Source organism: Mesoplodon densirostris, chromosome 7, assembly GCF_025265405.1.
Source record: "Mesoplodon densirostris isolate mMesDen1 chromosome 7, mMesDen1 primary haplotype, whole genome shotgun sequence".
Classification (NCBI taxonomy): domain Eukaryota; kingdom Metazoa; phylum Chordata; class Mammalia; order Artiodactyla; family Ziphiidae; genus Mesoplodon; species Mesoplodon densirostris.
Window position 1 is genome coordinate 9,279,043 of NC_082667.1, and position 25,941 is coordinate 9,304,983.

General features: G+C 43.9%; 2 protein-coding genes across 2 annotated transcripts; both read left to right on the forward strand.

Moving 5' to 3' along the window:
* Nucleotides 1-1,895: 1,895 nt before the first annotated feature.
* PLAAT5 (phospholipase A and acyltransferase 5) lies at nt 1,896-20,894 on the forward strand. Its single transcript, XM_060105134.1, has 3 exons — nt 1,896-1,946; nt 15,241-15,354; nt 19,853-20,894. The coding sequence occupies exons 1-3, from the start codon at nt 1,896-1,898 to the stop codon at nt 20,186-20,188; spliced, it is 501 nt and encodes a 166-aa protein (XP_059961117.1). The 3' UTR covers nt 20,189-20,894.
* On the forward strand, nt 16,341-18,600 carry LOC132493846 (transcription initiation factor TFIID subunit 7). Its single transcript, XM_060104741.1, has 2 exons — nt 16,341-16,671; nt 16,794-18,600. Exon 2 carries the CDS (start codon nt 17,100-17,102, stop codon nt 18,147-18,149), a length of 1,050 nt encoding a protein of 349 aa, XP_059960724.1. The 5' UTR covers nt 16,341-16,671; nt 16,794-17,099; the 3' UTR covers nt 18,150-18,600.
* Nucleotides 20,895-25,941: the final 5,047 nt, after the last annotated feature.

Genomic DNA, 25,941 nt, shown 5'->3' on the forward strand with positions numbered 1-25,941 from the left:
GGATGCTGAAAGTTGAATTTCTTATAATTTTCACATGACACAAATATTCTTTTATTTTCAAAACCATTTAACAATGTATAAAACCAATCTTAGCACTTAAGCCACACAAAAACGGGCAGTGGGTGGTAGTTCATGGGTAGCTTGCTGACTCCTGCTTTAGTTAAAAGAAAGTATGAGGCACATCAGCCAGTTCTAATTTATGGTTTTATTTGGATTTTGGTTCAAACAAAAAAGAGTTAAACAACATACAAACAGTCAGGGAGATGTGAACATTGATTGCCTATTTGAGGACATGGAACTGCTAAAATATTTTAAAATGTGCTAATGATATTGTGTTCATCTTTATTTCTTATCCTTTAGAAATATGTAGTGAAATATTTACAGATGAAAGAATAAGGCATCTTCCATGTGCTCCAAAATAATCTGGGTATAGAGGAAGTGGGTGGGGGATATAGATGAACCAAGACTGGCCATGTCCTGATGACTGGAGAAGTTGGGTGAAAGGTAAATGGGGACCCATTATTCTGTTTCCTCTACTTTTATTTGTGTGTGAACACTTTCGTAATAAGAAGTGAAAAAACCCAAACCAAACCAAGACCAACATCAACCGAACGAAAACCCCCAAATCCAAAACCACAACTCAATCAGTGCACAGCTTTTGATCTCCTCTACTTTTCACCTGGGGAGAGATGTATGGCTTAATGGCCTGGAAGTGCGGGAGCACAGTCTGCTCCTGTGGGCACCGTCCTACTACAGTACCCTGAATGGCAGGCGTGGTGGGAGCTACTGCAGTTGGGGGCAGGGGCGAGGAACAAGGTTGACAGATGCCAGGCAAGCTATGGGGGCTGTCATGGACTCGCTCTAGCTCTGGGCAGTTCTAGTCTTAGGGGTGGGAGCCTTGGTAGAAATAGTGTGCACTATTTCTACCAAGTAGTAGAGAGTGTTCCAGCACTCTCTGCCATGGAGGAGCCCCTCAGAGAGGTACCTGGAGCTCCCTCTGGGCCCTTCCAGGAGTAGGAGCCCATCCCCCTCCTCAGTCCTCCTGCCCAGCCTGGCTGCCTGAACAGCCCTGTGGCGCTCGCTTCTCCACCTCAGCTCCTTCACATGATGCCAGGAGCCTCATGAGAGCCAGGAGTTAATCACCCACAGACGTTCACTACAGGAACTGCAAAGGCCTATATTTTAGGAAGAAGAAAGATGACCTCAGAGGGACCCACCGGGCAAATCTAAGCAAATGTCTGTATAATATAATAATGGTAATAATAATAATAATAATGTGAATTTGGGGTTAAAAAAAGGGCAGAACTAAAATAGCATGGAAGGGACAGATTGGAGTGAGAGCATTCCAAGGTCCTCACATTGTTTCAGAGGGGTGTTTAGGATATGGCTTTTAGAGTATGAATGTTAAATTTTCAAGGGCAATGAATAAAAGAATAGAGTGTAAACTTCCAAATGAATAGAGAGAAAAATGTAATACACACCTAAGATCAGATCTGTATGAAGAATATTATAAAACTCCATTGAAATACATTAAAGAAGTCCTAACAAATAGAGAGACATAATATGTAATAGATCAAAGACTCAATTTTGCAAAGATGTCAAAATTGCCAAATTGATTTGTGGATTCAGTGTAATGTCAATCAAGATGCCAACAGAGTATTCTGAGCACCTTGAAAGCTAATTCTGAAATATTTATGGAAGGGCAAAAGCTCAAGAAGAGTCAAGAAACTCCTGAGGAAGAATAAGGAGGGGGAATCTGAAGATATCCATATATTAAGATTTATCATAAAGGTATAGTAATAAAGATTATAAGATAGTAGCACAAAGACAGACACATTTGCCAGTGGGGTGGAATAGAGCCAGCAACGTTCTGCTCGTCCATGAAAACCTGACACATGACAGAGGTGGTCTTGCTCATCACGGAGTGGGGGAAGGAGAAACTCTCAGTAAGTGATGCTGAGATATATGATTATTCATGTAGGGAAAAATCAGATTGGATCTCTGCCTCACACATACAAAAAAATCAACTCCAGGTTGATTAAACAAAAAAGACAACATTTAAAAACTTTTACAAGAAAATACAGGAGAATATTTTTCTGACTGCAGGGCAAGGAAGAACTTCATGAAAAGACACAGAGAGCTGACCACAAAAGAAAGAATTAGTAAATTCTACTTCTTTAAAGTCCATAATTTCTCTTCATCGAAAGACTTCATAAAGAGAGTGAAGAGACAAGCCAGGAACTGGAAGAAAATACGTGTAAACAAATACAACCGACTAAAGATGAGTATCGAGGATATATAAACAGCTCCTACAAATCAGTAAGAAAGCAACTCCAAAGATAAATGGGCAAAAGACACGAACAGGCACTTTTTTGTGTGTGTGTGGTACGCGGGCCTCTCACTGTTGTGGCCTCTCCCATTGCGGAGCACAGGCTTCGGATGCACAGGCTCAGCGGCCATGGCTCATGAGCCCAGCCGCTCCACGGCATGTGGGATCTTCCTGGACCTGGGCACGAACCCGTGTCCTGTCCATCGGCAGGTGGACTCTCAACCACTGCGCCACCAGGGAAGCCCTCTGACTTCTTTATGACTGAGTGTTTTTTCTCATTCAGTTTTATTTCATTTGTGGTTTATTGACTATAATTCCTTGTGTTTTATAATTTTAATTCTTGTTTTAGTTTTTGTATTCTACATTTTTAACTTATTATGGTCTACCTTCAAGTGATACTATACCACTTTATTTATAGTATAAGAAGCTTACAGTGGTTCCATTTCTCCATATCTGGCCTCACTGCATTATTAACATACATTTTGCTTCTACATATGTTATAAATCCCAACATACATTGTTGTTATTGTATTTTTGCTTAAGCTGTCAGTTACCTTTTTAAAAAATGACAACTTTATTGAGATATAATTCACATACCTAAAATTTATCCTTTTAAAGTGTACCATGTGGTGGTTTTTAGTATATTCACAGAATTGTGCAACCATCATAATGGTCTAATTTTATGTTGTTTTTTTTTTTTGCGGTACGCGGGCCTCTCACTGCTGTGGCCTCTCCCGCCGCGGAGCATGGGCTCCGGACGCGCAGGCCCAGCGGCCATGGCCCACGGGCCCAGCCGCTCCGCGGCATGCGGGACCCTCCCAGACCGGGGCACGAACCCACGCCCCCCGCATCGGCAGGCGGACTCCCAACCACTGCACCACCAGGGAAGCCCTGGTCTAATTTTAGAATGTTTTCATCACCCTAAAAAGAAACTCCCATCATTAGCAGTCTCCTCATTTTCCCTTGTCCCCAGTCCCTGGAAACCACTAACCTGATTTTTGTCTCTAAATATTTGCCTCTTCTGGATGTTTCATGTGAATGGAATCATACAATCTGTGATCTCTTGTATCTGGCTTCTTTCACTTAGCATAATGTTTATAAGGTTCATCCATGTTGTAGCCCGTGTTAGTATTTCATTCATTTTTATTGGCCAGTAGTGTTCCATTGTATGGATATACTATCAGTACATTTTGTTTAGCCATTCATCAGTTGATGGACCTTTGGGTTGTGTCCACCTTTGGCTGTTAGGAATAATGCTGCTATGAACATTCATGTACAAGGGTGGACCTGTGTCCACAATTTCAGTTCTCTTGGATATATACAGTTATCTTCTAAAAGAATTTAAATTATAAGAAAAGATGAGTAGATTGATCTGAAGTTTTGAAGGTGTCTTCTAGCAGTGATTATAGTGTCATGTGATCTGAAGTACTCAGGGACTGCTAGAGAGCTTGGCCATCACAGTTACTGTTGGGCTTACTGTGACTCGCTACATTGTACTTGTTCAAATGGTGGTGAGGCTCTTAATCTCTTTAGTAGAATAATAATCCTTACAGTCAAAGGTTTTTATTTCTCATTCTATGATAGGAGAGGAAGGTGCCAATTGAGTTGGTCTCAATTTTATGGTTTAGGAATATAGAGGCGTCAAGATTCCAACATTATTGCCAGGCCGGTGAGTTATCAAGCCCAACCACCAATAGGAATTTCAGTTCCTCCTTGAACTACAACAATTTCTAGAATGTCTCAAGACCACTTTGTTCAGATGATATTCTAAGGACTGATTTATATTAACAGAGAACAGAACAAGTTGGTGACAGTTAATGAATATTCAGGAAGCCTCCATATTGCACAGTATCTCAAGCCTGATACTCTTGTGTTTTCAATTTGACACTTTATCAAGTCAGGTTCTTTAGCAAGCTTGATGCTTCGGAAAGATACAGCTATCTCTGCAGCTGCAGGGTGGCCATCACTTTAAACACTTAATTTTATTTATTTATTTTTAACATCTTTATTGGAGTATAATTGCTTTACAATGGTGTGTTAGTTCCTGCTTTATAACAAAGTGAATTAGCTATACATATACATATGTCCCCATATCTCCTCCCTCTTGCGTCTCCCTCCCACCCTCCTTATTCCACCCCTCTAGGTGGTCACAAAGCGAAGACTCCTTTTAAATGGAAATTTAGAAGGACTTGCATTTTTTAAGGTTAGGCTCTGGAGTTTCCTTAGTATATGTGCTGCCGAAGTGAGCACTCTGGAGTTTCTTTTGATAATGTTATAAGCAAAAGCAGGTCTGTAGAATTCAGTGTTAATGGCAAAAATGTAATACAAGATGAATAGGATTTTACTTAATAATAGCGACATAAGGAGTGTATAGCATTGCTTCTCTACATTTTTTTACTCAGCAGAGATCTGGGAGGATAGTCTTTTCCTTGGCCTCAAGGTGCTCCTGGACTATTTGGGTAATAGAAGGAAGAGAGGAATTTATCTTATAATATGACAAGCAACATCATTACCAGCTCCCCATATGAAACTTTGTGTAACATTAGTACAAGGTTTCATTCACTTGCCCCTGTTTCAGAGAGTCAGGACAAAAACCTGCTGGGATGTATCACTTCAAGCTGTTATGTTTTCATCTTAACCTGATTGAGGTCTACGCGTAGGTCTTTGACGGACTTGCTTACTTTTCACCTTCACTAACCTCATGTCATTTTGAGGCTCTGGATACATCCCTTCTATCATTTGACTCCTATTTCTGCTGATTTCATCAAGACATGTACATATCCTTTAAAATACATGGAACGACTTACTGCTTTGTGTAACAGGGGTGAATTAATGCCAAGATAGGACAGATGAAATAAATGCATCTTGAGGTCCTAGCACATGAGGAGCGCCAGCTCTTTTACTCAAATGATGCCTCAGAGACTGCTCACCATGGACACATGTCCACCCCCACCCTGCCCACATTCTCTCCTTTTTGCTTTCTATTGTCTGGATCTGTATATCATCTCCAAATTCATCTTGTATCTCTCTCCTCCCCCTGATCACTCTGTACCAACCATCCCCCCCTCTTTTCTGTACATTTCATGAACCCAAGTCCTCCCTTTCTCAGAGCCTTTGCACTCACTGGGTTGCCAAGACTGCTCTTTCCTGGTTTTGCAAATCCAGCTCACATATGTTGTTATGGACTCAGTGTATGTGGGTCCGTCCCTCCCCCCAACACATTCGTATGTTGGAGTCCTAATCTTCAGCATGACTCTGGAGTAAGAAGTAATTAAGGTTAAATGGGATCATAATGGTGGGGCCCTAACATGATAGGATTAGTGCCCTTATAAGAAGGGACACCAGAGAGCTAGCTCTCTCTCTCCACACACAAAGAAGTAGTCACTTGGGAGTTCCCTGGTGGTCTAGTGGTTAGGATTAGGAGCTTTCATTGTTGTGGCCAGGGTTCAGTCCCTGGTTGGGGAACTGAGATCTCCCATGTGTCGTCATGTGAGCTTGCAGTGAGGTGGCAGCTGCCTACATGCCAAAAGAAGAGGCCTTAGAGTGAAACTTACCTTGCTGGCACCTTGGTCTTTGGACTCCGCAGCCTCCAAAACTGTGAGAAAATAAATTTCCCTTGTTTAAGCCACCCAGTGTGTGGTATTTTGTTATGGCAGCCCAAGCAGACCAGTGTGTGTCTTCTGGTCAGAAAGGCCCTCCCTGACCTCCCTATGGGAAGACCAGCTCCTCCTTGGGGGCTCTTGATCTCAGCCCCTCCCACTTTTTCAGGACCCTTTGCTGCTGATTAATCTTCTCTCTCTGCCATCTTCAACATCTCCCTCCCGCCGGAGCCGTGCTACCAGCACTCACATGTGCTGTCATCTTTCCTGTCTTGAAAATGCCCTCCCTGGACCCGTTTCTGTCCATTTCCCACCTGGTGCCCCTCCTCCCTTTCCCAACCAGTATCCTAAAGGACTCGTCTGCCCTCATGGTCTCCTGTCTATAACTGGTGTCGGAAAGACCTCCACCTCCGCCACGATGGGGTCCTTTTCTTCTTCTACAGTCTTATCCGACCTTCTCTCCCTTCATATTCAGCCACACTAAACCCTCCTGCCCAAGAGTCTTTGTTCTGCCCCTGCCTGGAATGACCCTCCAGATGGTCACATAATTTTCTTCCTCCTGCCTTTACTTTCTCAGCCTAAATCTTACCTCTTCATAGAGGTCTCTCTTGCCCTTGGGGCCCAGAGTGTACCCACAGTCACCCTCTACCACACCACTCCCCTTTCAGTTGGATTATAGAAAACCAGCTTTAGCTAGTATACGTCAGGAAAAGATTTTTTTTTTTTTTTTTTTTGCGGTATGCGGGCTTCTCACTGTTGTGGTCTCTCCCGTTGCGGAGCACAGGCTCCAGACATGCAGGCTCAGTGGCCATGTCTCACAGGCCTAACTGCTCTGCGGCATGTGGGATCTTCCCGGACCAGGGCACGAACCTGTGTCCCCTGCATTGGCAGGCGGACTCTCAACCACTGCGCCACCAGGGAAGCCAAGAAGAGATTTTTAAATTGGAAGGTTACTAGGGTAACTTAGAGTCAGGGAGGACTCACCGTAGGAACCTGGGCAGATCTGGGCTCTTTAGAGACTGGAACCAGGATCTGGGCCCCTGCCACTGCCAGGGGATCCTGTCTGTCTGGCCACATCTCCCCTTGGTTTCTTTCAGATCAATGGCCTCAATTTTCCTCTACATCAACAGCTTCTTCCATGTGGTTTACAGAAGGGAGGCCCTGCTTAGCAACCCCAGAGGAAATAGACAGCATCTCTTCCTTTGCTTTAAACACAAAAAATCCTGAAAACAGACAAATAAACAACCCCCAACCAACCAACCAAGCAAACAAAAGGACCCCCGAGCTCATAGATACAGAGAACAGATTGGTGGTCTCCAGAGGCAGGGGGTGGCAGGTGGGCAAAATGGGTGAAGGGGGTCAAATGGTACAAATGTTCAGTTATAAAACCAAACAGGTTGTGATGTACAGCATGGCGACTAAAATTAATAATGCTGTATTGCATATTTGAAAGTTGCTAAGAGACTAAATCTTAACAGTTCTCTTCACAAGGAAAAACACATTCTGTAACTATGTATGGTGATGGGTGTTAACTAGACTTATTGTGGTGGTGACCATTCTGCAATATATACAAATATCAAATTACTATGTTGGATACCTGAAACTAATATAATGTTGCATGCCAATTATACCTCAATAATAATTTTGCTAAAAATCCCAAGGGAAAGGCTCGGATTGGCCTGAGTTGAAAGGGTGCAATGATTGGCATCCCCAGTAGGATCACAGGGGTGGGGAGGAAGCGAGAAATTACCCAAAGAGAAATGAGAGGGCTGCTATCAGAAGAATCCAAACCATCTGCCATGGCTACACTTTAGTACTTATGGTACTAAAGTAGTCTTAGCATTCCATCATATCACCCCATTTATTTCCTTAATAGCATGTATCACATTATATAGTCATTTTGCTTATTGACTGTCTGTCTCCTTCCAAAAGAGGGCAGAGCTTTTATCAGCCTTATTCACTGCTGTATTCCCAGTGCTTAAACTAGTAGGTGCTTGATAAATATTTGTTGATTGAATACATAAAGGGAGAATTTCTGGGAGGAATAAAACCATCATATTCACTGCAAGGGATTAGAAAAAAGTTCACCATGGCAGATTCATAACAAAGTAATTAGGAGTGAGATGCTCCATTGGGGCATACAATAATCTTTTGACATTTGTAAAATGTTCTTTTGTAAAGACCAACATCTTTGCTCTCTCGGAAGTTCTACTGAGAATGTGTCAAAGACCTAGTAAGTGGCAGAGTTGGGATATGAACCAGGTCTCCTAACAACAAACCCTGTCTTCTTTCTATTACTTTGTAGCTGCCTACCATTCTTTTTTTTTTTAAAGAAATATGGACATTTTATTTCAATAAATACATACACAGAAAACCCCTACAAATGAACATTTATATTTATATATATGCTAATCTGTTGACTTGGGGTAAAACTTTTTCTTTGAGTATGAATCTTGCTTAAGTACAAAAAGTATCTTCTATGATTTCTATTTTCCATTTCTTTTAGATGGTACATAAACTTGAAGATGCTTGTAAAGCAATCTGAGTGCAGAGCTCTTTTAAGTATTTACAATTTTTCCAAATCTTTTACGATTATCTTCCCTATACCTTTTTTCTTTTTTTCCTTTCTTTCTTTATTTTCTTATTAGTCATCCATTTTATACACATCAGTGTATACATGTCAAAACCAATCTTTGTTTGTTTTTGTAGGTCCTTTTCTTCTCTTGTGCTTCCCACTTAGAGAAGTTCCTTTAGCATTTGTTGTAGAGCTGGTTTGGTGGTGCTGAATTCTCTTAGCTTTTGCTTGTCTGTAAAGCTTTTGATTTCTCCATCGAATCTGAATGAGATCCTTGCTGGGTAGAGTAATCTTGGTTGTAGGTTCTTCCCTTTCATCACTTTAAGTATATCATGCCACTCCCTTCTGGCTTGTAGAGTTTCTGCTGAGAAATCAGCTGTTAACATTATGGGAGTTCCCTTGTATGTTATTTGTCATTTTTCCCTTGCTGCTTTCAATAATTTTTCTTTGTCTTTAATTTTTGCCAATTTGATTACTATGTGTCTCGGAGTGTTTCTCCTTGGGTTTATCCTGTATGGGACTCTCTGCACTTCCTGGACTTGGATGGCTATTTCCTTTCCCATGTTAGGGAAGTTTTCGACTAAAATCTCTTCAAATATTTTCTCGGGTCCTTTCTCTCACTCTTTTCCTTCTGGGACCCCTATAATGCGAATGTTGTTGCATTTAATGTTGTCCCAGAGGTCTCTTAGGCTGTCTTCATTTCTTTTCATTCTTTTTTCTTTATTCTGTTCCGCAGCAGTGAATTCCACCATTCTGTCTTCCAGGTCACTTATCCATTGTTCTGCCTCAGTTATCCTGCTATTCATTCCTTCTAGTGCATTTTTTATTTCAGTTATTGTACTGTTCATTACTGTTTGTTTGTTCTTTAATTCTTCTAGGTCTTTGTTAAACATTTCTTTCATCTTCTCGATCTTTGCCTCCATTCTTTTTCCTAGGTCCTGGATCATCTTCACTATCATTATTCTGAATTCTTTTTCTGGAAGATTGCCTATCTCCATTTCATTTAGTTGTTTCTCTGGGGTTTTATCTTGTGCCTTCATCTGGTTCATATCCCTCTGTCTTTTCATCTTGTCTATCTTTCTGTGAATGTGGTTTTTGTTCCATAGGCTGCAGGATTGTAGTTCTTCTTGCTTCTGCTGTCTGCCCTCTGGTGGATGAGGCTATCTAAGAGGCTTGTGGAAGTTTCCTGATGGGAGGGACTGGTGGATGGTAGAGCTGGCTATTCTCTGCCTACCATTCTAACTCGAATTCTCTCCTTGGTGTCATGTCAGTGTCTGAGGCTTCAGGTTTTATTTCTGAGGTATCACCTGGGTTAGGATCAGAGCTGAAAGTGAAATTCCTAATACCTGTATCATGATGATTTTCTTCTGCTCCCAGCGTCCCACATCTGCTCCAATGCCTGGTCAGGGACTGACCCAAGAATCAGTGTGTTTCAGAAACAGCTAGGGACTTTACATTTTTACTCCCAGGAGTTCAAAATAAAGCTCTGTCTTTGTGGTTTTGTTCCTGCCTCCCTGCCACATGGTGCAGGCAGGAACGAGCCCTCCACCCACTTCCCTGCACCATCCCTGTAATAGTTATAAGACTTTCAGAAACTGTTATCATCCAGGGGCCTTATGAAAGACTGGTTTTTCCAACCAGGTGCCTATTTCTGGGAGAAGAGCCAGAACTGGGTTGCCAGCTTGTGCAAAGGAGATAAATAGCAGATGGATGGAGGATTTCAAAGTCATATCTTATTCCAAAGAGAGAAGAAGGGGCAGGGAAACCTTAATCTGGATTTGAAGATTGGAGCATCAGCTGGGAGTGGAGTTCACCCTGGAGGATATAGACAGGTTCCCTAAGGTTCATGAAATGCTGGGGACAGGGTAAAGTCAAGGAAAAAGGAAGGATGGGACCTTGGAAAAGCTCCCAATATGGCTACAACCTTGGCTGCCATTAGAGTCACCTGGGGAGCTCTTAAAATTCTGGTTCCCAGGGCCTCCCTGGTGGCGCAGTGGTTGAGAGTCCGCCTGCCGATGCAGGGGATACGGGTTCGTGCCCCGGTCTGGGAGGATCCCATATGCCGCGGAGCGGCTGGGCCCGTGAGCCGTGGCCGCTGGGCCTGCGCGTCCGGAGCCTGTGCTCCGCAGCGGGAGAGGCCACAACAGTGAGAGGCCCACATAACGCAAAAAGGAAAAAAAAAAAAAAAAAAAAAAAAAATTCTGGTTCCCAGGCCATACTCCATATCAATCTTAATTTTTAAACGTCTACAGGTGATTTCCATGTGCAGCCAATGTTGAGACTCAAAGCTCAATACCATCAATTTATAGTGGGAGAAACTTCAGCAAGAGAGCAGGTAACTCTAGGTGACTATTAAGTCTGTTGTGAATCCCATTCAAGTTTCCACCTGACTACCCCTATCCAGTGGCAATATTGCAGGTGGAGAGTATTAAGGAACAAAAGAAAACTTAAAATTCTAAAATCCACTCCCCTCAACCCCAGAATTTTTTGTTTCCTGTACCACAAATCTTGTTCAACATCCTTGATGAGCAGCACGTGGATTTCTTTTGAATTTTTTTTTTTTTTTTTTTGGCTTAGAATAGCATCACAATGAATTGTGCTGTCTTCCTACTGGCAGATAATTCGAGGAAAAAACAGCAAGGATAGTGATTCTGCTTTACAGATGAAAAGGCTAGTTTGGGGCGCCCTCTAGTGGGAGCTCAGTTACCACCATATTTTCTCTTTAAGGCAGAAGGAGTTGGTTTGGTCCAGGACCCCAGTTCTGGTCCTAGCTCTGCCACTGACTTGCCTAGGACCTTGGATGAAGCACTTCATCTTTCTTGGCCTCAATTCCTTCCATGTAATATCACTGAGTAGATGGTCTGCTTTTTGCCCATAAAAATTCATTCCATCAAGTGGGCAGGACTTCTGGAGTGGCTAACTGAGCATCTCAGAAAAATCTCCCCAAAGAGCAAAAGTAAAGCTGGACAAAACCATCAAAGACAACCATTTAAAGACTCTGGAATTTGACCAAAGGCATACAACAAATTGATAAGTGTTGAATCAAGAAAACCTACTGAATCTTGGACTCTCAGAACAATGGAGATCTGTAGTGTCTTAGTAAGTCCCCCACCTCCCCCAGCTCTGTGATGGGGAAGTTGTACCTGGGTGGGTGGATGGGACATGCCAGGAGGACTGGCAGTGGCAGCAGAGGGCAACTTTATTTGGAGCAGAGTGTGGAAAATTCCATGCCCAGAGATGTTGCTGAAAACAATAGTTATCTCAGTGACAAACATCATGGAAGGCCAAAATTGCAGATAGCCTGAGCCTGCAATACTGGTTGGGACAAGTGATGGACTAACAGACCAGCCAGAACTTTAATACGGAAACCCAGGTAATGAGACAGCTAAAGAGGGTCTAGAAAAGCTGTTGTTCTCTAAGGGGTGCACAAGGCTGCACACACATTTGGGAGAGACTAGAGGGGCCTGCGTGAGTCTCTAGCTCCTGGAGGAACATGAGGCCTTATGAATGCAGAAAGTAACAGCTGGGACAGACTTTTAAACTTTAGAACCTGAATGATTTCTCCAAACCACACCGAACTCCGTAGGCAAAGAGTGATGCCTTATTGGCCCAAGATGTGGCTTAATCTCTGACCAGTCACTGGCTGACCATTATTTTTATGCCAGGCTTAAAAATAAGAGCAAGAACAAACAAACAAACAAACAAAACTGAAGCAGATACACCAGTGGTTGCATGCTCTGAGGGAAACAGACATCACAGAATCAATCCAGGCAAGCCTCTAAACAAACAAACAAACAAACAACAGCAACCACTAGCCCTGGGGGGGAATCAGAATCCAAACAGCTGAGAGCCAAACACAAAGAGAAAATCTTGAAAGCAACAAGAGAAAAAAAGACTCATCATGTACAAGGGAACCACAATAAAATTGGTAGCTGACTTTTCATCAGAAACGATGGAGGCCAGAAAGCAGTGGAATGGCATATGAAAAGTTCTGAAAGAAAAAAAAAGCTGTCAACCAAAAATCCTATATCCAGTAAACTGTCTTTCAAAAATGAAGGTAGAATAAAGGTAGTCTCAGATAAGTGAAGACTGCCTTAAAGGGAATAGCAAAGAAAATTCTTTAGGCTGAAAGGAAGTCACACCAGATAGTAACTAATCCACATGAAAGAATACAAAGCATGGGAGATTCCTGGTGGTCCAGTGGTTAAGACTCTGCTCCCTCACTGCTTAAGGCCCAGGTTCAATCCCTGGTCAGGCAACTAAGCTCCTACAAGCCATGTGGTGTGGCAAAAAGAAAAAGAAAAAAGCACCCATAAAGGTAATTACATTGGTTATTATTATAAAAGAGTATAAATATATATTTTAGCTTTTATCCTAATTTAAAAGGCAATCGAATTAAACAGTAATTATAAAATTTTATTATTGGCCTTTTAACATGCAAAGATATAATAAATATGACAATAATAGCACAAGGGAGGGAGGCTGAAATGGAGCTATTTTGGATCAAGGATAGGACACTAGACAGTAACTCAAATCAACAGGGAGGAATGTGACTCAATTAACAGTCCAGAAAAGGCAGAGATCATCTGACTTGATAATACAAGATCCAGTTATATGCCACCTACAAGAGGCATAGTTTAGATTCAAGGTCATAAATAGGTTGGAAGTAAAAGGATGTAAAAAGATGCAAGCAGAACCACAGCTGGAGTGGTTCCACTAATATCAGAAAAAATAGACTTTAAGGGAAGAAATATTACTAGGAAAAAAGAGAAACTGTTTGCAATGATAAAACATTAATTCATCATGAAGATATAACAATCATAAACACACACATTTAACAACATAATCTCCCAATTCATGAAGCAAAAGCTGATAGAATTGAAGAGAGAAATAGACAATTCAGAAATAATAGTTGGGGGTCTTAAATACTACACTGTCAATGCTGGATAGAACAATGCGACAGAAAATCAGTGAGCATATAGAAGGTTTGAACAACGATATTAACCAACTTGACCTAACTGACGTTTACAGAATAGTCCACTCAACAATAGCAGAATACATATTCTTCATAAGCAGACATGAATATTCCCCAGGATAGGCCATATTCTAGCCATAAAGCAAGTCTCAGCAAATTTAAAGGGATTGAAATATTATAAAATATTTCTTTGTTCACATGAAATTAAATTAGAAATTAATAACAGAATGAAATTTGGGAAATCTACAAGTATTTGGAAATTAAAAAACATACTTCTAAATAACCCATGGGTAAAAGAAAAAATAGAGATATTGGAAGATATTTTGAGTTGAATGAAAATGAAAACAGAGCATATCAAGTTTTATGAGATGCAGTTAAAGGAGTGCTTAGAATAAAATTTAATATAGACTGGTGCGGGTTTGATCCCTGGTCAGGGAGCTAGTATCCCACATGCGTCATGGCCAAAAAACCAAAACATAAAAAACAGAAGCAATATTGTAAAAAATTCAATAAAGACTTTAAAAATGGTCCACATCAAAAAAATCTTTTAAAAACAAAGGAAGATTTCAAATCAATAATCCAAATTCCTACCTTAATAAACTGGAAAAAGGAAAGTAAACTAAACCCAAAGCAAGCAGAAGGAAGGAAATAATAAGTATTGGAGCAGAAATCAATGAAATAGAAAATGGAAATAAATGGAGAAAATCAGTGAGGCCATATGTTGGTTCTCTGAGAAGATAAATAAAACCGATAAACTTTGGTTACGTTCATTGACCAAGAAAAAGAAAACTCAAGTTACCAAAATTAAGAATGAAAGAGGTGGCTTACTACCAGTCTTACAGAAATTAAAAGGATAATAAAGGAATACTATGAATAACTTTATGCTAACAAATTAGAAAACTTACATGAAATGAACAAACTCTTAGAAAGACACAGATTACAAAACTGACTCAGGGATAACTAGAAAATCTGAACAGGCCTATAACAGGTAAATTGAATTAGTAAATAAAAAATCTTTCACAAGGAAAAATTCAGGCCCAGAGGGCTTCTCTTGAGAATTCTACCATACATTTGAAGAAGAAGAATTACCAATCCCTCACAAACTCTAAAAATAGAGGAGGGAATGCTTCCCAACTCATTCTGAGGTCAATGTTACCCTGATACTAAAGTCAGGCAAAGAAAAGAACTACAGACTAATATCCCTTATGAATGTAGACGTGAAAGTCCTCAACAAAATAGTAGCAAACTGAATTCAGCAACATATAAAAAGGATTATACATCATTACTAAGTGAGATTTATCCCAAGAATGGGAGTTTGGTGTAACTCCGCAGCCCAAAGCCAGAACCTGCAGGAGAACCTTTTCCTCTTGCAGTGTCTCTCTAGCGCCCTCTATTGAGAAAGCTCGCATGGTGCTGAGTTTCAAGGAGAAATGCTTACAGGAGCTCCTTCACTTATCACAGGGCATGTATACATACGGAGCTGTGCATTTGGAGCTGGCACTGTCAGCCTCAGTGGCTTTAATAATGAGGGTGGTAGCAGGAGTGGGCGGGTCCCTCGGCCATTTGTGTGAAGAGAGCTTTTTGCAGCCTGGGTTTCTGTAAAGTGATGAAAGGCAGTGTCTTCAGGCTGAGCTGTAGCCAATCCCCAAACAAGGTCTCTGGAGTTCCTTGGGCGTGTGAAGTCTACTTTATTTTATTTTATTTTATTTCATTTCATTTTATTCCATTTCATTCCATTCCATTCCATTCCATTTCCATCATAGGGTAAACCAAGACCCAGACCTGGAGACCTGTTTGAGATTTTCTGGATTGGCTACGAGCACTGGGCCGTCTATGTGGAGGATGACTGTGTGGTCCACCTGCTCCCACAAGTCAGAGTGAATACTCTATTGAAATATTGATATTGAAGTTAGCAAAGTAAAAAGGAGGCAGTTAATTACTGTGTTCCTCAGCTGCTGCCTTACTTTAGCAACAGAACACCCAAAGCATGACTGGACCTTAATTTACTGTGTGATAGAGCTTGGTCTCTGTCCACCAAAAACCACTGAGTGTCCAGCCCTAAGACAGATGAAATTATAAAGATCATTCCTAAGTTCCCTGACCACCTAGACCACTCTTTCTTTTAAAATAGAAACGTAAGAACCGGAGCCTCCATTTTGTAATGACAGCAGTTCAATATCCTTCCTCTGTTTCTGAGGGTCCCCTGGGAGGGGTGCAGATGCTTATGCGTTCTGATTGTCACTTGCTTCCTATTGTCCCCAATTGCTGCATCCATCTGGTTTCCTGGTCACCTTTGGCACCTCCATCCTCACCTTGTCTCCCTGCTTTTCCAACCCGTCCCAGGCTGCTCCACCCACCGTGTGGACATCGTTCTCCTTTCATTGCAGCATTAACACAGGGCTGAGATTAAACGGGTGACTAATTAAATTTTGGTGGAGATTTGATGGGGGCAGAAGTGGTGATAGTGGACGATTACAGCACAGAATGTGAAACAGCTTAAAACTGGACATCCAGAACCATTGGTCACATGGTGGCCTCAGGAGATGGGGGAGCTGGGAGAAGGGGAGGTGGGGGCTCCTCTGTGTAATCTTTGATGCTTTTGGGATTTTGCCTCCTGTGCAAGTACTGCCCGTTAAAGATTAGATTACAGAGAGATCCGGTAAAAGCCCTGGCTTAGCGGAGGCGGTAGCGGAGGCGCGCGGGAGAATCCATGTCCTTCTTAGAACCGTTTCCTCTAAATACTTTTAAACCAACAGCTCTTTGCGAAACAGTCTTCGTCCCTTTAAGGCAAAGTTCTCGCGAGACGACAAGACGCCGGATAGCGTAATCGCGCGTTGCGCCTGCGCGCGCTGGGGCAGCTCGCACTTCCGCCCGAGGCGTGTTGCGACTCAGCAGCTGCTCGTCTCGTGTGGTGACGCAGCTGTTTTTTCTCGGCTAGGTCTGCTGTAACGGCCGGAGGCCGCCTGAGCTGCGGAGTTGCAGAATCTGGCGTTCGGAGCTGCGGTTCTTGGCGAGATTTCGCGTTTCCCGTCCTCAGCCATTTCACCGATAATCAGCGGATCGCTTTGCCAAGTACCGGGAAGAACAAAGGAATTCGGAAGGAGACTCTCGGCTCCCGGTCGCCTTTCTCTGAGTGGCTTCGTTTTCCGCTCGCGCCTGTCCGGAGAAACTGGACTTATAACCGTCACTGGATTGTAAGTACCCGAGGCGAAGAGAGCTCACTGCGCCCCGCTTTTTGCGTATCTTTGTTCCGGGAGAGTTTGTGGATTGGGAGTATCTGCTGAGCCTTACTTTCTGTGCCGAAAATCATTTCTAGGAGCCGCCATTTGCTTTCCCTGCGTTGTCCTGCAGCGGCATCCAGAGGTTGGAACTTGGCATTGCAGCTAACAGATTTAAATGGACCTGAGTAAGGCAATGCGTCATTAACGACTGGTATTGTCACAGCATATTTAGAAAGACTTGGGGCTTAATTCAGAATAGACGCCTAGTTGCTGTTCTACCTAGAACTCTTTGTAATTAAAGACTTCAATTTATAAAGAACTGGTCTTTCAGTTGAAATAGCTGAAATTTTTTAGTGCAACAAGTGGTTACTAGAGAAAAAGTGAGTCACAAAGAAATAAAGATGAGTAAGAGCAAAGATGATGCTCCTCACGAACTAGAGAGCCAGTTTATCTTACGCCTACCTCCGGAGTATGCCTCTACTGTGAGGCGGGCGGTACAGTCTGGTCATGTCAACCTGAAGGACAGACTGACAATTGAGTTACACCCTGATGGGCGTCATGGAATTGTCAGAGTGGACCGGGTCCCATTGGCGTCAAAATTGGTAGATCTGCCATGTGTTATGGAAAGTTTGAAAACCATTGATAAAAAAACCTTTTACAAGACAGCTGATATCTGTCAGATGCTTGTTTGTACAGCTGATGGTGATCTCTATCCTCCTGTTGAGGAACCAGTTGCCACTGCTGATCCCAAAGCAATCAAGAAAAAGGATAAGGACAAAGAGAAAAAGTTTATGTGGAACCATGGAATTACTCTGCCTCTAAAAAATGTCAGAAAGAGAAGGTTCCGTAAGACAGCAAAGAAGAAATATATTGAGTCTCCAGATGTGGAAAAAGAAGTAAAGCGGTTGCTGAGCACAGATGCTGAAGCTGTCAGTACCCGTTGGGAAATAATTGCTGAAGATGAAACAAAAGAAGCAGAAAATCAAGGCCTTGATATCTCTTCCCCAGGAATGTCTGGCCACAGGCAGGGCCATGACTCATTAGAACATGATGAGCTTCGGGAGATATTCAATGACCTCAGCAGCAGCAGTGACGATGAAGATGAGACACAGCATCAAGATGAAGAAGATATAAACATCATTGACACTGAGGAAGATCTGGAAAGGCAGCTACAGGACAAGCTAAATGAGTCAGATGAACACCACCAAGAAAACGAGGGAACTAATCAGCTGGTTATGGGAATTCAGAAACAGATTGATAACATGAAAGGCAAGCTCCAAGAGACCCAGGACAGGGCAAAGCGACAGGAGGATCTCATCATGAAAGTGGAAAACCTGGCTCTCAAGAACAGATTTCAGGCTGTGCTGGATGAACTGAAACAAAAGGAAGACCGAGAAAAGGAGCAGCTCAGCTCTTTGCAAGAAGAGCTAGAATCACTCCTAGAGAAGTGAGAGTTTTGATACTTAATTTCATTCCTGACGATGGTCAGCCTTGAAAGAAAAACTTTGTTTTTATCACCTGGACTAGATAGTAAAACTTTGCAGTTGTTCCCAATTTTCTCCACTGCCTTCTATTGGATTTGTTTTATAATTGTGAATTTCTATCATTTGTTTTTGGAACCACTTTGGTGGGTGTTTGTCCTGTAGTAAGTAGGAATATATAGACAGATAAATGTAGGGAAGTTGTAGGATTAGTGGAGTGAACAGTTCAGTTTGGTAATTAATCACAGCTTCACTGCAGGACTTTGCTGCTGTTTCTCCGTTTACCAGAAGCTGCCATTGCTACTCTGTGATAACATCTGAGATAAATTAGTAGATTCTAGTTTGGTGGCAGTGAAGTTTGTTTACATACGTTTTCCCATGCTGTAGCTATTTTCCCAGTTATTAAAAGCAGTTTTCCACATTTTGCATTGCAGATCATTTCATAAAGTTGTTTTAACAATAAATAAAAGCAAGTAATTTTCACCTTAAAAAAAAAGATTAGATTACAGAAGGACACTGGTACCAAATGCCTGTGGCTGCACCTTGTTCACAGCTCTCATCCTTGTCTCCTGTCCCCCTCGGTTGGTCCCGCCTCACCTGGCTGAGACCTTCCTGCAGAGCAGAGTCCCTCTCCCCTCGCTTTGCTTCCCCACCCCATCCACTCATACCCGTCCCCCTTCCTGTCTGGATGCCTACACGAAGAATGAAAAATTGCTTCACATTGCATTCATCTCCACCTCTCCTTTCCAGACTAAGTCCAGGAGACTTCCTCTTGTGTAACCAAAGAGTTGTACAAGTTAACAGTTTTGTCACCACCGCCCCCCATCAGATCTTCCTCCAAAAATGAATTCTGCCATCTTTGTTCCTGAGAGCCGAATTGCCTACTGCCAGCTTTTGTAAAATCAGCAGGTAGTCCTCAAATACTTGAGAAAGGAACAAGGGACATTTCTTGCACTCAGACAACTTACAGAGGGGGAGGGATCCCACGTTTGCCTCTCCATATGGTTGTAGCAGAAAAACAGTCCTGATATTAAATTACCACCCACCTGGCCTTGGGCAGCTTCCAGACCTTCTCTGGAGCTCTCTCTCCTCTAAGGACTGAATATGATAATACAGCAGTTTTCAGACATTTCTGTTTTTCCAAGCTGTGGAACCCTGTTTTCAAACAAACCCTTGGTGAGAATCCTGATACTTGAGCAGAGAGAAAGGCAGAGTGCCTCTGGGTGGAAGCGGGTTGGAGCGGGTCTGCATGGTGGCAGAGGGAGGCCTATCCTGGAACCGCATGACAGTCCCTTGTCCAGGAGCTGACTCTTACCTGTAAGGGTATTCGTCACATGTTTGTGAAGATTACTGGAGTCTGGTTAGGAAAGCAAGACTCCAGTCCTAGGATTTGGTCAGGTCAGTACACCGAGTGGAGTCTGGGCCTACACCATAAGGTACCCCTGGAGCTTGATGAAAAAGCGATTGCAGCGGTAGTTGAAAGTGGGGAGTGCGGAAAGCTGGCCCTTTGCAGTTCATTTAGTCCAACTCCCCATCCTCTGCTGTGCCTTTTAGAGAAGGTGAGACCAGGACCCCAAGAGGAGCCACTGATCCAGCACCTGGAGTGAGCCGGTGCTCTGCCCCACTGCCCCTTGCAGTTTCCAACTTTGGCTTGTCTTTGGCCTCTAGGTGAGGAATTTGAGGCCAGCAGCATCATGTCCGTCTTTAGCAACCAGGCGGTGGTGAAATACAGTTGTCTGGAGGACGTGCTGCATGGCTGCTCCTGGAAGGTCAACAACAAGCTGGATGGGACATACCTGCCCCTGCCCGTGGACAAGATCATCCAGCAGATGAAAAAGATGATCAGCAAGATAGCGCAGTGCAGTCTGATCGAAGGGAACTGCGAGTACTTTGTCAACGACCTGAGATACGGCATGCCCCGGAGCCAGCAGGTGTGGCACCGCCTGCCCCCGCCCACCTCTGACTCGGGGTCTTGGGGCTTGTTGCTGTATCAGGGGTCCAACTGGTGATCCGTGTTTTCATTATTATTTGTTGGCCTTGTGGGGCCTTCCATTGCTCCAGGACGGCTCCGGAGGTGTTTTCACCTCTACTGACTCATGGAGGAGTAGAGGGGGCACTGGGCTGCATAGTAAGACCACCAGGTGGAATCCCTCCTCAGCCACTTAAACTGGCATCGTCTCCTCGGCCAAATCATCTTACTTGTGAAACTGTTTTCTTCCTTTACAAAAAGGAAAAACTGAGGTAGATACTCAGAGCTAAAGTTGCAAACTAGCAGCTTGCAGGCCACATCTGGCCCACAGACGTGTTTTGCTTGGATGACTAGTATTTTTTTTTTTTTAATTTGACTTGCCAACATTTAAGAATATAGAAATTTATTTAAAAAGATCTGGATTCCCAGCCTCTCTTGGACAACCTATTGATCAGGCCACTGGGCCCTCGTTCCAGCTGCTAACACTCTACAGGGCTGAGTGGGAGCTCCCCCTTTAGAAGGGGTGTGGCGCGTCGGTATGTCACCTACCAGCTTCACCCACATTCCCTGCCTGTCTTGTGTGCATTTGGGTCTGGCCTCCTTCCTCCCCCAGCCTGCCCCATGTAGGATGGTGATAAATTACATGTGGTACACTACATGTGAAAAAGCTTTGAGAGCCTAAATACCTGTGACAATTTGAGCTGCTCTTGTTACTATTTGGACCTTACTAAAACCCCATGAGATGAGAGGAGGAAGTGTGTACTGCTGCCTTTTTTTTTTTTTTTTTTTTTTGCGGTACGCGGGCCTCTCAGTCTTGCGGCCTCTCCCGTTGCGGAGCACAGGCTCCGGATGCGCAGGCTCAGCGGCCATGGCTCACGGGCCCAGCCGCTCCGCGGCATGTGGGATCTTTCCACACCGGGGCACAAACCCGTGTCCCCTGCATCAGCAGGCGGACTCTCAACCACTGCGCCACCAGGGAAGCCCCATGGGAATTTATACTTTATAAATTTTAGCTTTGAATTAACTCAGTCATGGATTAGTAAACCTTTTGATCTGAAGATCACTTTGAACTCATAGACCATATTAATAATTAATCAAGGGAACCAGGTGGTGTTTGATTAAGAGACCAACAACTCCCCCATGCCAGGGCGTATGTAGTAACTTCGAAATACAGCACGCATCTGTCTCTCGCTTATTTTGTTTGGGACAGAAAGACACTTCCCTGGGTCCTTTCTGGTTTGTACCCAGTGAGGCAGAGACCCTCAGGAGCATTTCAGGGCTGATGTTCACTCATTCATCCAACAGACATTTTGGAGTGTCTGCCACGTGCCAAGCCCTGGCTCCGCCCACCTCTGCCTGAACCCATGCGCGGTGGTCAGGGCTGGCAGTGAGCAGTTCTGAGATGGTTGGGGGAATGCAAGACACAGTGGAGCATGGGGTGGAGACTACCTGCTGGACAGTGGTCTCCCCCTGCTTCCGAGCTGTCCATAAAGTCATGAGCTCTGGAGTGCACACACCACACTTTGCAGATGAGGAGGGGAGGGTTTCCTGAAGTGTTACTAAAAAACCTGTAGCAGTTCCTGCATTCTAGGGTAAAAACAACTCTGCTTTGAGTGGGACCCCTTGGTGAGCCTATTTAGTCTTGTAGATATAAGGCACATACCCACTGTTGGAGGGGAGATTCCAAGGGAGTCATCTGAACGCAGATGTTTCTGAGATGTTAACTACTGGTCTCTTGTTTGTGTTCTTATTTTTTTTTAGTGTTTATTCCTTTTTGCTTTGGGGGGATGGGTGAGTGGGGACAGTCGTGGCATTGATTTGCTTGGCATATCACAGGGAACAGAGAACAGAAACGTGCTGTGTTCCTTAATTAGGGAGGCCCGGTCTAAGTGACACATGGCCCGGCAGGTGCTACGTACAACCCAGATGTTTTGCTTAATGATGGAAAGATGGACTTCGGGAAACCCTGAATAACCTCTGCAGAGATTATTGTGATGAAAAAGGGATCTGGTTTTGCTGGCCAGGAGTGGGAGATAACGAGGGGAAAATATACCCGTCAGGCGTGCCAACTGACACAAGGGGACTGAACCCCATCTCTGGGGCAGCAGGCCAGAGGCTGAGGAGAGAGCCAGACAGAGGAGACCCCCTAGTGACACTGGGAGCAGGGATAAGCTGCTCCCCAGTTCCTAGTTTTATGTTTTTGTCTTATGCTTATAATCACCTTTTGTTAGCCGCAAGCCTCCTGCTCGCTGTGTGTGTGTGGGGGGGATAAAGGAAGGGGCCAGTGTTCATGGCTTTTAGCACCTGAGAGGGCTGCAGCTATGGGGAGAAGAGGTTCAGGGACCCCCCCAGAGGGAGTGTATTGGGAGCAAGCAGACCAGAGTTTCCGTGTGGGAGTCCTCTGGAACCTTCTGGGACGGAACTGGATTTCCCGCAGTCAGGCGGGAGGGAAGCTTGTTCAAAAAAGTAAAGATTTAAAAGGGAATCATGACTTTTGACTCTTCAGGACTGGGATTTTTATGTCACACGTAGTCAAGCACAGCACAAGGGGAGGGGGTGTTGGAGGCATGGCATGATGCTGCGAATAGACCATTCTGACCCTACACTGTTCCTATTGAAACTTCTTTTATCACTTTAGCAGAACAATACATACTCTAAGAATGCTTTCCGAGCCACTCAAAGTTCTGTTCTCTTGAAGTGTCTGTTCCCAGTGCTTTTGAAGCCCACCAGCCTATCGTTAACTGGGCAGATGCTTTAACCAGAAGACAACTATTTATGGACCACATGATGTTTCTTGGTGCAAGGTGGTTCTTTTTTTTTTTCTTCTTCTTCTTCTTTTTGTTTGATTATGGTGGGTATTAAAATATATTCGGTTTGCTAGGTTAAATATAAAAAGACTAATTTTTTCTGTGTGTTTTCAGAAAGATTGCTTAAAGTTCAACTTCAAAGTTAAAGCATATTTGAGTTTGTAGCAACATGGGTGGGTGCCTTGTAAATGAGTAATTTGGGGTTCTTCCAGTTCCGTTTCAAAAGAAGGGCGTTTGAAAAGAAATCACTGGAGGCCACAGGTTCCTGGCATTTCCATCTTGATGCAGGATGGCTCCCGCAACCTTTGCTTGATCCTGCGAGCCGTGAGCGTGGTGGCAGGGAGAGTTCTGAGTTGGGAAGACAAGGGAGGTCTGGCTGGCTTTAGTGGATTTCCCAGAGCCCTGACTTCTGCACTTTGCATGAGCATCAGAACCCTCCCTTTAGGCATAGTATCATCGAGCTGCCTGATGAGTGAAACAGGAAAAATGGAGCAGCTCTGGGTTGCGCAGGGCCCAGAGCTTCATTCGGGCAGCCTGGAGGCGTGTGCTAGACCCGAAGCCCTGGCGGACAGGCTCTGCCAACAGTTGAGGGGAATAAAGTAATAATGACAAGGACAGCAGTGACATTCGCGGAGCGTTCACGCTGTTCCAGGTGCTGTTTCTTTCTCTTTTTTAAATTTATAGTGAATTTTATTAAAAAAAATTTTAAATGTAATTTTTACTTTATATTGGGGTATAGTTGATTTACAATGTTGTGTTAGTTTCAGATGTACAGCAAAGTGGTTCAGTTATACGTATACATATACCCATTATTTTTCAGATCCTTTTCCCATGTAGGTCATACAGAGTATTGAGTAGAGTTCCTTGTGCTATACAGTAGTTCCTTGTTGATTATCTATTTTATATATAGTAGCGTGTATATGTTAATCCCAGCCTCCTAATTTATCCCTGTGCTGTTTTAAGTACTTTTGGACGACCTTCAGTCACCCTAGGGCTCCATGTGTTCATTATGTCCATTACAGACTTGGCCCCCGTGAACAAGTAGCACCCGCTCACCCAGCTTTACACAGTGCTCCAACTCGGTAAATGTTTATAGTAGTAATGTCTCCACTTGGCAAAATAAGGACTTTAAAGTCAAGAGCTGCTTTATCATGAACCCAGAGATAAATACCAGAAGAGGGTATTTAAGGCCCGAAGATGCATAATTGAAAAGGGAAATGTGGGCAGGGAGAAAGGGCTAGTCATCCACGGGGCTCACAGCAGAGGCGGAATTAATTGCATATAATCCTAATACCAGACCTTGGCTTTTGGGTGAATAGTAATAGATATTCATGAGTAGGATAAGCTTTCGAGCTGACCTATGATACCTTTGGGACAGAAAGTCCCTGCAGGGTACAGACACTGAACTGTGATTACCCAAATGCAGTGTCTCTCACAGGGCTGAAGCAACAAGGTGTGTCCTCTTTACTGGGAGGTGGCGGGAAAAAACTCAATCCCGGGAGGAACTCAAGAGCCATGGATCATCAGAACCTCTTAGGTGGGAATCCACTTCCAGGATTGAGGCTGCACAGGGCCTCCCACCAGTGGCTGCAGCAGAGCTTGCCCGGACGCTGAAGCCCATCGGGAGGGCAGCTCTGGCGTCTCAGGGATCCCAGTCTGGCACATGGTAGCAGGAGCAGCCTTCACCACCATCTTGGCTCGGGGGATAAAACAAGAAGTTTCAGTATTTCTCACTCACATGCAGACGCTGAGGGTTCTGTTCTTCCATTCCTCTATGCCCCATGGGTGGCAGCCCCGGGGCTTCGCAGGGCAATAGGAAAACAGTGCTCTAAACTGATGAAACTGCCTTTTGGGGGCTCACACTCAGGACTTCTACTCTGCAAGGCTGGGCTCCAGAAGGGTGGGGCGGGAGAGGCTCACTGAGCCTTGTCTGTTTAAGGGCACTACCCAGACCCCAAACACGAGGACCCGGCCAGATATATAATATTAAGAAAAGTGTGGAAAGAAAGATATTTGGCATGGTTGAGCTGTCATCCTCCAAATACAGGGAAGTAACCTGCTAGAGACGTCTTGAAGTCTCACCTCTGGATATTCCCTGAGCCAGAAGTAGACCTGTGTTAGGACTCTCTTAGTTTCAAGGGACAGAATACCCAAGCACAAAATTGCTTAAGCGAAGTGACGAACTTACTGGCTTAAGTGACTGTCAAATCCTGGAACAGAAAAGAGTACATCTGGATTTAGGCCTTCATAACATCAGCGTCAAAATACCCTGATGGGCCAGTTCTCCAGAACTGTGTGATTACTGTGGATTAGGAAGTGAAGGAGTCAGGCGGGCAGAAGCAGCAAATGACCACAGTACACCTTAGGATCTCAGATCTTTGCTCTTCCTCTCCCAGTAGGACCCCAAACATGACCTAGCGCACAGAAGCTGATGGTTCTGTCCAGACTCATGGCTGGGATTCCTTAGAGAAGCTTTAAATGTAGTGAGATATGCGCGTAGCACTTGCTAACAGATTTCCCCCCTTAGGTTATTCCATAGGAAGTGTGTGTTTTGGGGTGTACAGTTTTTGTGGTTTTAGTTCAATTCAGCATCGTAGAGAATCTATGGTTACAGATTGGGCTCCGTGGAAAACAGACTCTGAGGTGGAGGTTCGTGGGCAGGAAGCTTACTGGGGGAAAGCGGAGGAAGCAGGCTGGGGCAGAGGGAGAAGCTAAACTGTGATGTGGTCCCAGCAGAGGCCCAAGCCAGCCTAAAGGGAGCTCTGGGCTGGGATGGCCTTTACAGAGTTGTCCTGCATTGAGGCAAGAGGGCCAGTCCTCTCCACCTCTCCATTTATTAGTGTGTGGCTGCCAGCTGCCAAGGATGCGGGGGTGACCTTCCAAGAGAGGGACTCAGTTGGGAGCTGTCAGCCACCACCAATCCCAGCAGTTGGGGGAATTTGCCCCTCAGACCTAAAGACGGGGAACCGGGCAGCACACACTTTTC

Coding starts and splice junctions, on each gene's coding strand:
- LOC132493846 (XM_060104741.1), top strand. CDS start 17,100: ATGAGTAAGAGCAAAGATGATGCTCCTCACGAACTAGAGAGCCAGTTT.
- PLAAT5 (XM_060105134.1), top strand. CDS start 1,896: ATGACAGAGGTGGTCTTGCTCATCACGGAGTGGGGGAAGGAGAAACTC. Junction 1,947..15,240: donor GGGGGAAGGAGAAACTCTCA/GTAAGTGATGCT, acceptor TTTCCATCATAG/GGTAAACCAAGACCCAGACC. Junction 15,355..19,852: donor ACCTGCTCCCACAAGTCAGA/GTGAATACTCTA, acceptor CCTCTAGGTGAG/GAATTTGAGGCCAGCAGCAT.